The sequence below is a fragment of the Chaetodon trifascialis genome, chromosome 4 (assembly GCF_039877785.1).
Source record: "Chaetodon trifascialis isolate fChaTrf1 chromosome 4, fChaTrf1.hap1, whole genome shotgun sequence".
Lineage (NCBI taxonomy): Eukaryota > Metazoa > Chordata > Actinopteri > Chaetodontiformes > Chaetodontidae > Chaetodon > Chaetodon trifascialis.
The window spans coordinates 16,153,201-16,164,638 of record NC_092059.1 but is presented as its reverse complement, the minus strand read 5'-3'; the positions used below and the strand labels follow the sequence as shown (position 1 = coordinate 16,164,638).

General features: G+C 40.8%; 1 protein-coding gene across 1 annotated transcript in view; it reads left to right on the top strand.

The window, feature by feature from the left end:
- The first annotated feature begins 1,367 nt into the window (after nucleotides 1-1,367).
- LOC139330541 (adhesion G protein-coupled receptor D2) overlaps nucleotides 1,368-11,438 on the top strand; it is an 85,672-nt gene continuing 75,601 nt past the window's right edge. Inside the window, exons 1-15 of the mRNA XM_070961501.1 lie at nucleotides 1,368-1,429; nucleotides 1,552-1,588; nucleotides 2,430-2,454; nucleotides 3,083-3,307; nucleotides 3,614-4,255; nucleotides 6,370-6,549; nucleotides 6,804-6,877; nucleotides 7,299-7,598; nucleotides 7,698-7,809; nucleotides 8,329-8,475; nucleotides 8,874-8,976; nucleotides 9,163-9,274; nucleotides 9,707-9,762; nucleotides 10,062-10,188; nucleotides 10,950-11,053. Coding sequence (XP_070817602.1) covers nucleotides 1,553-1,588; nucleotides 2,430-2,454; nucleotides 3,083-3,307; nucleotides 3,614-4,255; nucleotides 6,370-6,549; nucleotides 6,804-6,877; nucleotides 7,299-7,598; nucleotides 7,698-7,809; nucleotides 8,329-8,475; nucleotides 8,874-8,976; nucleotides 9,163-9,274; nucleotides 9,707-9,762; nucleotides 10,062-10,188; nucleotides 10,950-11,053 — 2,243 coding nt within the window. The 5' untranslated portion in view covers nucleotides 1,368-1,429; nucleotide 1,552. The remainder of the gene's footprint in view (nucleotides 1,430-1,551; nucleotides 1,589-2,429; nucleotides 2,455-3,082; nucleotides 3,308-3,613; nucleotides 4,256-6,369; nucleotides 6,550-6,803; nucleotides 6,878-7,298; nucleotides 7,599-7,697; nucleotides 7,810-8,328; nucleotides 8,476-8,873; nucleotides 8,977-9,162; nucleotides 9,275-9,706; nucleotides 9,763-10,061; nucleotides 10,189-10,949; nucleotides 11,054-11,438) is intronic.

The following is an 11,438-nucleotide window of genomic DNA, read 5'->3' as shown; positions in this document are numbered from 1 at the left end:
AAATTAAATTGCTGATAGTGAGAAAACTTTGAAGGTGTGTCGTGCGGCAGACACTGCAGAGACTCTAGTCTTGTCATCCAAGATGATTAAAAAAATTGTTGCGTTTACATACAGCCAACTCTGCCTTCTAAATGTGAGTAATATCTTCATAATTTCATTGGGCTATGTTTTTCAATTACAAAGAAAATAAATACGTGAAGGCAAACATGAAATCAGTATGTAGACGTTTCAAATCTACAGCAGTGATTCCTATGTCCGTATCACTTCTGATATGGTAGAGAAAGCACTGCTAACAGGGTCATTCATGATGGATAAACACCGTTAAGAGCAGTAAATGGCTGTAAGGAGAATGTTCACTTCTGCTGTACGAGGCCTTCTCTGTTGTACTATTTTTCTAGAGGCCACTAAATTATTCTTAGCTTGCATTTTTTCATTAATCCAAACATGTAAGAGTTTAACGTGCGGCAGCTCAGGTTGTGTTTTGGGAAAAATAATGACAGCCTTTCTCCCCATTCTCTGCTATGTTTGATTTTGTTGTCATATTTGCTCTTTTATGATGTATAACGCTGCAACAATTTGCACTCAGGAGATACTTGTATACTCTGTTTCTTCTTAATACATGTACTTTCACAAAGCAGTGTTTTGTGTCCTTTTAGTGTTTTGTAATACGTTGTGAAAATTTGAAATATCAAAATAATGTAGCAACTTGTACTCCTGCAATAAATTCATGTGGCTTGATTTGATAAGGACCCAAACCTTTGATATTACAGGCCACTGTTCAGTAAAGCATGAACTCCTGGTGAAGGCTGCACCTATTATGAGAAGATTTGTATGAGTTGTGAATTGGCACTGTGATACACATGCTTATTGATCTGTGTAATACATTTTATCCTTGGAATTCACACTTAGGTAAGATACTATTTGTCTGTTGTAGGTGGACAGTGAGACCTGCAAATTGAGCTTTTATACGTTAATCTCACTGTGTTAAATAATGGGAAGTTAGCTGAACAACTTCCATTAACTTGACTCACATTTATCTGTGTATTATGTCATTGTGGAAGCCTCTAGCTTGAGTAGACACCCTGGAAGCCACTCAAGGGCCCCCGGAGGTCCTTGAACCCTACTTTTGGCAACCCTGTGCTCGTTGCAGGTTACACCCACTCGTCCTCTGCAGCTTTCTCCGCATCCTCCCCTCATGCTGTAATAAGTGTGTTACCGCCAGGGTTCCTCCTGTACTTCACTGACGGCCTGACAGAGCACGGCTGAGAAGAAAACATACATTGAGTAACCTTATACCTTGTGGACATTAAAAAAACAAAACAACAAAAAGCCGCGGCGTTAAGGAGTGGCTGCATGCTGCGTTCACAGACACGACGGGATTGGGATGAGAAGACGCGCAAAAAAGTTTTTAGCAAGACAAATATTTAAGGTAAAACAATCGATGTCATTTGTTTTTCTTGCCTGACCGATAGATGAAAGCCTCGTACGATGAAACTAAATGTCATTTTCATTTCACTCTCAGCTAATGATTTTTTTTGGTCTTTTTTTCAGGATGCACTGGTTACTGTTCGCCAGTTTAGGCCTGCTTGTAAGTACTTCATCTTTGTATTTCACTCCACATTTTAGACACATTGTCTTTTAACGAGGCAACATATATTCAGAGCTGTGTAAAACGCCCACATCCCAATAGTTTCCATTTTCCTGACTCATTCCTCAAAGATAATTCGACACAAAATGCCATGCACCGTGTTTACACGTGTGTTACATTATTTTTTTTTTCTTCTAAGGCCTTACAGGTGTGAAAATGTTAGGAAAATCTAGAATAATAATAATGATACTGTGAACTTAATTCTTTCTGTCTATTAATAATAGTGGATGTTTAAATGTGTCTTGTGATCAAGTGCGTTTCTTATTGCATTCTTCTGTATTAATTACACCAGTGTAATTGTTCCTATGGTTCCTAGACTAAATGTTTATAGTTTCCTGTTGGAAAGGCGTTCGTTAGAGTTTAAATACTCGCTTTTCATTGGCTAGAAAGTCAATCAAGATCAGGGGTCAGCCTCCTTAGCGTCCTGTATCACTGCGCTCAGTGAAGTTGCACGCGCTCTCCTGCCTTAAAGGTATCACTGTTTAAACGAGCCGTTTTTTTGTTTGTTTTTTGTTTTTTTACAAGCTGTCAAAATGTGATTTGATAATAGCCTGTCTTTTTTATTGAAAATGTGCTTTAAGAGAAAGTACGTGGTAAGTTGTGCTGGACAACAAGTAGCTAAGTAACTAACTTGGTGGAGTAATCACAGGTGTTCTTCGCCCCTCCCTCGTTCAAGATTTTCCGTTAGTCAGGATGTCTGTTGTGTTTCTGTTCCTATTAATATAGAAAATTATCTGGCTTCAAACTTTCAGTAATGAAAACTTAAACTTATATTTTTCAGGTTTTTTTTCACAGCTACGTATCAGGTGAGTCACTTTTTATTTCTCTGGAGTCGGCCAGGCAAAGGTGCCTGTTAACTTGAGACTAAGTAACTAGCTAACGTCACTAGTCTAACACACCTAGCAAGTAGCGCTATGCTTAACTGCTACCCAGTAAGACATGTCACTACAGCTAAGAGGCTAACTAGCATTAATGCTAAAGTTTTTAAAGCACTCATCCAAATTCCACATTTTCTAACTTATCTGCTGCTATGAGACGAAAAATGGCAACAGAAAAGCATCAGATGGACTGATGAGGAGAGTGTAAGGTGCCTCGAATGAACGCATGAAATAAGCTTAAATGGCACTTATCCATCGTGTTTCCCGTTGCTTGAGGTCTGACTGGTGCTCTTTTACTTACATCCTCTTATTTTGCAATGGTTCAGCAACAGTTTTCCCCTAAGAGGAGTGGGTGGAAATGCACATCAATTCCCATTTTCTTTGGCCAATCTTCTAGAACTATACTCTACATGTAGATGGAGATTTGACGTGTATGTGTGTGTGACAGCTGCAAGCGTTCAACAGCATGTCGCTTGCTATATCAGTCACAGCCTGAATTTTAACTGGTGCTGTCTGGTATATATTGCCACCAATTTCTTTTCTCTTTGTTGAACAGCGTTTACACTGCAAACCAGGAGTCTGACATACGATGAGTCCTACTACGAGTATGTGCCTGATCGCCTGCAGTGGAGCAGTGCAGGGGAACTGTGCAGCCAGCGCTCTGGGGCTTTAGCCACCGTCTCCAGCTCGGCGGAGAAGCAAGAGCTCACCAGCTTTTTAAAATCCTTGAACATCTCTCAGCCAGTGTGGATTGCCAGGAAAGTCATGACACATCTGACAAGTAGGTTCAGTATGCTATTTGTGACACTTTATATGAACATATTAGCACCTTTTCTTTTTTAATAGTAGACTCGTTGTTTTTCTCATTTCCTTACTCACTGACTTGAAATGTAATAGAATATAAAATTGTACTTGCTCTGCTGCCACACGACAGTCTTAGCTTACAGTGAATAGAAAGTGTTTATAGTAGAAATAAGACCACAAAGTGCAATTTTATGATTAGCTTCGATATTTTCCTTGAGCTGTACCAGAATTTTTCCTTCATAGTAATGCCTGTTTCTTCTCTCTCTTTGGGGTGAAACCAAAGGTTCATTCCAGACCCTGATTCTGGAGTTCACCGGGCGCTCGGACAGGAAGCATGCACGCCTCCTGCACAAGTTCCCCTCCATGGGCTCGGTGACTGTTTGCACCCGTCTCCGCTTTGATCCAAATTGCTTTGGAATTTCCACCATCTTTTCTTATTCCATTCAGTCATATATTAATGAATTCCAGCTCCGTGCAAACCTGATCCAGGGCAAGCTTGTTCAGCTGGCTCTGCTGGTCCATGGCATTCATGGACCTTATCAAGAAGCCTTCGACCACGACGACTCCTGGCACTCGGTGTGCGTTTCTTGGAGTCAGAATGGTGGACGCTGGGCACTATTTAGTCATGGTCTTGTGGTTTCTAGGGGTGATGGCTTAAACAGTTCTGACAGCATTGGCCGTGACGGCCTTTTCATTATTGGACAGGAGCAGGATACCTTTGGAGGCTCTTTTAAGAAGGATGAGTCCTTCTCAGGGAGCATCACAGAGCTGCACATATGGGATCGTGTACTGAACAGCAGCGAAATCTACACCATGGAAAAGGAGTGTTCATCCATTTCCTCTGGGCTGGTGTTCAAGTGGAGTGGAGCAGCCATGGAAATAGAGTCCTCCCTTACGAAGCTCTGGAGAGACAACCCATGTCAAGGTACATTTATTGGGATGCAGCATGAGGGTACGAGAGTTGCCAGCAGCTAAATCAAGCTAATTTAATCATCAAGTCCAGGGAAGTACAGGGATAGTTTACACCATAAAAGACAGAGGAGACTATCAATCTATCCACAAGGTCCAGTCGTACAGTTCAGCATGACTTTCAAATTCTGTTTACAGTTTAGCTAGTTTGGCACAAGGGCTGGGTGGGGTTGCTATGCAGAAAAAAAACAATCACACAGAGACCATTTGAAAGTCATTTTGGACTACTCACTTTTCAGTAACATGCCAAGATTTAAGCTGGCTTGATGTGCTAAACTCCACCCATTTGGCATTCCAAGCAGGACAAAATCAACGCTATGAATAAATTGCAGATACGTCTGCTCTGTCTCTGTTTCATCTCCCTCTACAGCCACACTCCTCTAATCTCTCTTATTTGGCTCAATCATTATGACATCAGGGTTCAACGTTGACAACAACAATGCAATTGCAAAGACTGCAAAAGATCAAGATATGATAAAGATAATGGCTGTTTTGGACCTTTTCTCAAATATTATGGATCCTTTTTTCAGATCTGTTTCAGACCAGTTTAAGAAAACGTCCTGATCTATAAACACTATGGCGCAGTGTTTTAAAAGACAGGCAAACGACAAAATTCTCTAATTCTATTATGTAGTTTTTTAAGTTGTCTCACCTGACCCTTAAATTTGTTTTGAAGCTTCTCTCCATCACGTACAGTAAATACACCGAAACTGACAGCTTTTCTACTTTGTCACCAAGTAGGTTATTGTATATGCACGCAGTAGCTGCTATGTCAATTCAGTGCGATCATTGGTCCACACTATCCTAGTTATATTACACCATGTAATTGTGTGATGTAGGAAAATATAGATATCATTTTAGGACTTGGTGTTGGCACTCACTCATTAAATGACTCAGACAGGGATCAGCAAAAAAGCTTGATCAGGATATCCCTAATCCCCACTGAATTTGTGGCATGCTTTGGCAAACCTACATACGCAGAGTAGACAAACACATACAGTACACAAACACACACACACACACACTTTCCAGCATTAAGCACAACTGGAAGTTTAATGAGATTGAAGGAAAGAGGAAATTTCTGTCTCTTTTGCTCTCTGAATAGAAGAGATGGTGACCAAGTTGTAATTGGCAGACAGCAGGGCTCCTAATGGTTCTTGTAAATGTTTTGTGACTCACGTCACTCTGAATCCCACCCTTCAAAACAAGCTTCTCCCGTTCTGACATCATGCTCCCCAGTGAGTAATGAGAGTCTAAAGCACTGACTCCTCCTCTTGGAACTGAACATGCAGAAAGGATAGTGAGCTTGCACTGTTTCAGTGATTATTCAGTTACAGAGTAGAATTCAATTTGCCGATCTTTAAAAGATCAGCGTACAGACGGAGTCAGGTTTGTGTACAGTAGCTTTTGAAGGACTGCCAGGATTGATCCGTTCATCTTTCAGTTACAGGACTTTAACCAACGTGACAGAACCTGGTGCCAGGTTTGGAAATTGGCACCTGCCAGCAGCCAAATGTAGAGGAACTTGTGAAGTAGAGAGTGAAACTGATTAACCTATCAGCCACTGAAATCCTGGTGGGTCCCTCGCTCTGTGGACCAGATTGACAGAAAGTGACCCTGAAGGCACCAGCAGCAAAGAGAGAGGGAGCAGACCATTGAGCCCAGTGATAGCAGTTCAAATGTTAGTCAAGGTTTTGCACCTGAAGTTTCTGCTGTATACAGTTAGTTATACATTCGCCATCAGGACAGCACAGCGGAAGTGATTTGGATCATTATGCAATGACTTACTTATTTAAGTATAACTTGTTGGCTGAAGGAGTGCGAGCTCAGCAGCAACTTTTTGGAGATAATATTTGGGAAAACAAATGAAGGAACATGAAGTTTATAACATATAAACATGTAATACTTGTGTGTTCTGCTCCCTTGAATTACATCTTGATGAGCTGTTTAATTCTTGTGCAAGACTTGTGAAGTGTAGCATTATCCACAATACTGTGACTAGACATGACATTCAGTCTTGATGTGTGTCTCTCTCTCATTTAACCTTCGCCGTTTCCTTCACTGTCGTAGCAAATCGGTTCTTGGATTCCCTCCTGGATGAACATTCTTTGCAGAATCAAACCTTGCCCTTTGAGTTGTTCCACAGCCCTCAGTCTGACGAGGATTGTGGCATCTTTGACCCTGTTATTGAGAGCTGGGGTGAAGTCAAGTGTGACTCATTCAGAGGTGCTGTTTGCCAGTTTAAGAAAGGTACCAGTGTATTATTAATAGCAATAATGTCAATGAATGTTTATGCATTTTATTCTTGATGGACACAATGATTTGGTCTTTTGTATCTAACCGTCGAGACCATGACAGTAGAGTATTATCTGAACATTGGCGTGCAGATTAGTATCATTTTTAATTGTCACTGATTTATATTAATGTTTATGGCTGTAGTGTGTTGTTTCTGTTTAACAGACTGAATTATATTGCATTGCATTTGTCTCTGTTCCTGTCTGCAGATGTGCTGGATGTTATTGCTTTACCAAGGACGCCGTTCTTTAGTGGGTTGAACAAGGACCTTCTGACCAAACCTGTGAGTTGGACAATTGAGCTGTAGCACATTATCACTTTAGTTGTCTAGTATGATAAATTCAGGGAATTCATCCTGATGATATTGGTGCAGAAGCAGCTCAACACCTGAGAATACAGAGAAGACTTTGCACACTGATATGTTAAAAACACACCTGTTGTTTAAGGTAGAATACACACCTTCCATACGTACTCAGAATTACATGTCTGATACCAGACAAGATTACAGTCAGGAAAGTAATAACCTTTTTTTTTTTCTTCCCCAATATCGGATGTTTGTCAGGACTTACTGGGTCAAAATCTAGAGAATCTGTTGTAATCAGTGAACAGAATTGACTGTGATCCTGAAGTGTGTAGACTGAATTAGCAGCATTGCATAAATAAAGGTAATAAAGTTTCTGTTTATCCATCCGTCTTCTCCTCAGGTGATGGAGGAGCTGAGCAGTAACGCTTCTTGGGTCAGAGACTTGACCTTGCTGCGGCAGCTGACCCAGTCTGTTCTGAGTACTTTGGAGGCCGGTGGCACGAACCTCCTCACCTCCAGCGATGTCCTCTACCTCACCCAGATGATTGAGATGGACCTGACCGCACTAGCTAGCGCTCCCTCTGCCAGAGTCGATGCAGCAGAGGTCATGGTGTCCATTGCGACCAACTATGTAAAGATGGCAAGTTTGATGCTGGAGCCCCACATGGCTACACAGTGGATGGGCCTGACAGAGGATGGGGTGAGGGGATGACCTGTGTTTATACCCAGGAAAGTTGTCCTTTCTCCTCCATGAATCTTGGTTTGACGTTTTTTTGTTGGGTTTGGATTTCTTGTGCAGGTCAGCGTGGGGCCATTTACTGTTGTCAAGAGCATTGACAACCTCACTGAAACTCTTGCTGACATGCTGTCTGCTGAGGGAAGAGGCTTCACTCTTTCAACCAAGAACATAGGTAATAAAAACTTCCTCAAAGAAAATATCGATCATCTGCCAGTGTTTAGTTCAAAATACAGAAGGAACGGCTTCAGCGGTGATCAAAGTTTATGGGGAAATTGTAGATGGGTGAAAAAAGGGTTTCAAATAAAAAAATGTATTGACAAAACTGTCTCTGACACATTTCACTTTCGCAGTCATTATTGTGATGTGGTGATTGCAACAATGAGTATTGCATTTTCTGTTTTTTTTCTTGTATTTTCAGGCTATTCTTAAAGAACATAACTTTTACATTATATTGCACCCCTTCATCTTTCTGTCTTTGTAGTGGTTACATGTTCAGAATTCAAGGAATCATTTTTAGTACACCTATAAGTCTACCAGATATAATGTTAATGACCAAAACCATTGGTAGGTCTTGACTTTGTAAAACTGCTAAATAAAAAAAGAGAAAAGATTCTTGCATTTCTATCTGTGGCTGCTATTATTGTAAATCTGTCTCTCTTGTTTGGCTGTCTTCTGCTGTCTTTGTTGCCAGATGTGTACATGAAGTGGCAGAAGCTGTCTGACGAGAGCTGTCGTCACGTCTTCAAACCGTCTGCGCTCGGCTCTCACATCGCCAGCAGCAGCGGTCAGGATGAGTTGCTTATCCCTGACACTGAGCTCCACAGGATGCACACACTGGGTAGGAAATACACACACTCAAGTTTCATCACTGTTGGGGACATTACATAGACTTGCACTCATTTTCTGGACACTTACCAAAACCATAACCACTACTTGCCTAACCCTAAAACATCCTTTGCTGTAGAGCTTTCACTATGAGAGTTTGTCCAAATCCTTGCAGCATATGGAACTACAGTTGGGGCTACAAAATCAAAATATAAAATAATTGGCAGACATTTTGGTAACAGAACTCCAAGCAGATGGGTAAATAAAACTTTGGCAGCTATCGAGTGTGAATGTGTGAAAGTGGTATTTGAAGTGCAACACTGCAAAAGTTAAGTGATACTCAGCAAAATATTTAGTATCATTAAAGGATGAAGCTGAATTTGCTTTTTCTCCTCCTCTCTCTTGAACCAGGTTTCAAAGAATTGATGTTTATTCATACCCGCTACAGCCATCTGAGTGAGATTGTGTCTGGAGGCGAGGAGCCTCCACTGAGTCACCAAGAGAGCGTAAAAAGGTTGGCTGTAGTTTTTCTCTTATGATCTGCTTTAAACATTGCAAACTGTTCTGACACAACTCACAGAAACACACACGCAAAGTGTCAGTAGTGTATTTTATTCGTGTGACTCGGACAGTTGTTACCGGTAGTCTGGATTTAAGCTGTGAGACGGATGTAAGTGCTAACCATTGTCTGACTTTCCAGAAACCTCCCAGGTCACCTGGCTTCTGCTGTCATATCAGCCACCGTGCGTGATCCCTCTAAGGCCCAAACCATCCCTGTGGCTGTCGAGTACACCCTTTCCTCATCACATGTGGTATTATTAATATTATTATCATTATTATTAGTAGTAGTATTACTGTACTGGAGCTATACGTTGACAGTCAAGTGATAAAATCATGTAGGATATGAGGTTTAGGGATGTTAAATTGGGTCTATAATGTTAACAGCTTGTTAAGATGGATACTTTGCAGCACAGCTTTGCTTTTTTGAAAGCTCTCAAAACTTTCATTTCTGGCTTGGTAGACATTTTATAGAAAGTAACCCTTCTCTGGGAAAAGCATTTGAATTATAATTAAGTTGTTGCCCTTTGAAATGCAATATGTTACTGCACACAAATTTTTATCTGGCAGCCAGCAGCACGTGGCCTTTATCCATGGCGCTTTTGGCTGCTCAGAGGCCAAAGTGATACATCAAGAGAGAAAATGTCAGAAAGAAAACAGGTGCAAACGTGTGTTTCTGTTTGTAGGTGGAGTATTCACAGCGCATTATTCCTGTTTGTGCCTTTTGGAACTTCAGCTTGGTGTAAGTTTGATCAACAACATGAACAGCCCTGATAAATTAATGTGTTACTCTGGTAAGAGATTGAGGCTGTTGGGGTAAATGATGAACTGGTGGTCTCTTATTGTGTATTATTAATTTTTCTAACATATTTCACTCTTTAATGCTGTTTGTCTTTATTATTGAATACAACAATCCTCAGACAGACAGATATGAAACCCTCACATACTGTATATTTAATCCTTCATGTTTATACTGATGTCTCTTCTCTCTGAAATTGTGTGTGTTTATGTGTGTCTCTGCTTGTGTATTGGACTGCACAGGCAAAATCATACCAACAACTGGTCCGGTGATGGTTGCAGGGTGATCTTTGCCGGCTCTGGCGTCACTTCCTGTCTGTGTAACCACACCACCAACTTTGCAGTGCTGATGAATTACCTGGAGTCAAAGGTAACTCATGAGACGTGTTGTGATGCAAATTTAAATTTTTCAAATTGAACTGTGGTTAAGTTTATGAGCGATGTGGTGAAATGTTAGAACTGGGTCTATTGTAGACCAACACACTTGAGCAGCGTTGAAGTATTTAATATTGAGGGACAGTCAAGAGAAACTGAATCACGGGCATCATTTGCAGCAATCAAATAACCAGAGTAATGACTAATCTTTGGGGTTTTTTTTTTTTTTCCATGTTGCTTTTTGTGTCATTTCATCTCAAATGTACTTGATAGACAGGCCCCGTGGTAAACTCTTTGAAGACTGATGAGTCGCATTACATTCACTAATTAACCTGCATTATAGGGCAGGTTAGACCTCATTTTCAGTTCCGTTTGGAACCAATCAATACACCTGTTTTGTTAAGATATGCTGCCTTACATTGCCAATAGAGTGAAAAGAGGTAGACTCATAGGATTTGTAGTACACGATATTAACCAGCAGGCGTCACTCCCATTGTGCTTTTCCAGTTGAAGAATTCATTGGTAGAACTGTTCTTTCTGTCTATACAAAGGCATCTTGAAACAAACAAAACGCAAGACATTAGCTTTAGCATTAGCATACCAGTTAGCTGTTCCACGTATTCAGCTATGAGGCAGGGACTACGTGTCTTTGAGAGGGTATCGGGTAGTTCAGACCTGCGATATTTTCACAACACTCTCCTCTCTTTCTCTTTTTCCCTCTCTGCCTCACACAACTACCATTCCCCTCTGTTTTAGTGGAGTCCAGAGGAGGAGCTTATATTGACCAAGCTGACGTTCATTGGCTCCGGTGCGTCTCTGTGTGCACTGGTGGTGACCTTAATGCTGTTCACTGTGCTAGAGTGAGTACTGGATTTTCATGTCCTGCTTGCCTACGATGCCAACATAGCATGTCTTGCACACAACAAAGCCTCTACCCCTCTTTCACTTGGAAAAACATTAGCTACACAAGAGCTATATTTTTATAATAACACAAGAGTTGCATTAACACCTATGTATCATACTGTTTTTGAAAATATTAATAACTTATCAATTGGGCAGATATTCTGTATTAAAATCAGACTATTTCTGTGCCAAGAACATGAAAATGATTCTGCGTTTTCAAAGAATTTTATTTGTGTTTGTGGGAGAAGATCTCAAAACCAATTAACTGATATTAGTAATAATAGCAGCAAAGCTAATGACGCCTTGTATGGCGGCATTAGCATGATGGAATCTGATCAACTG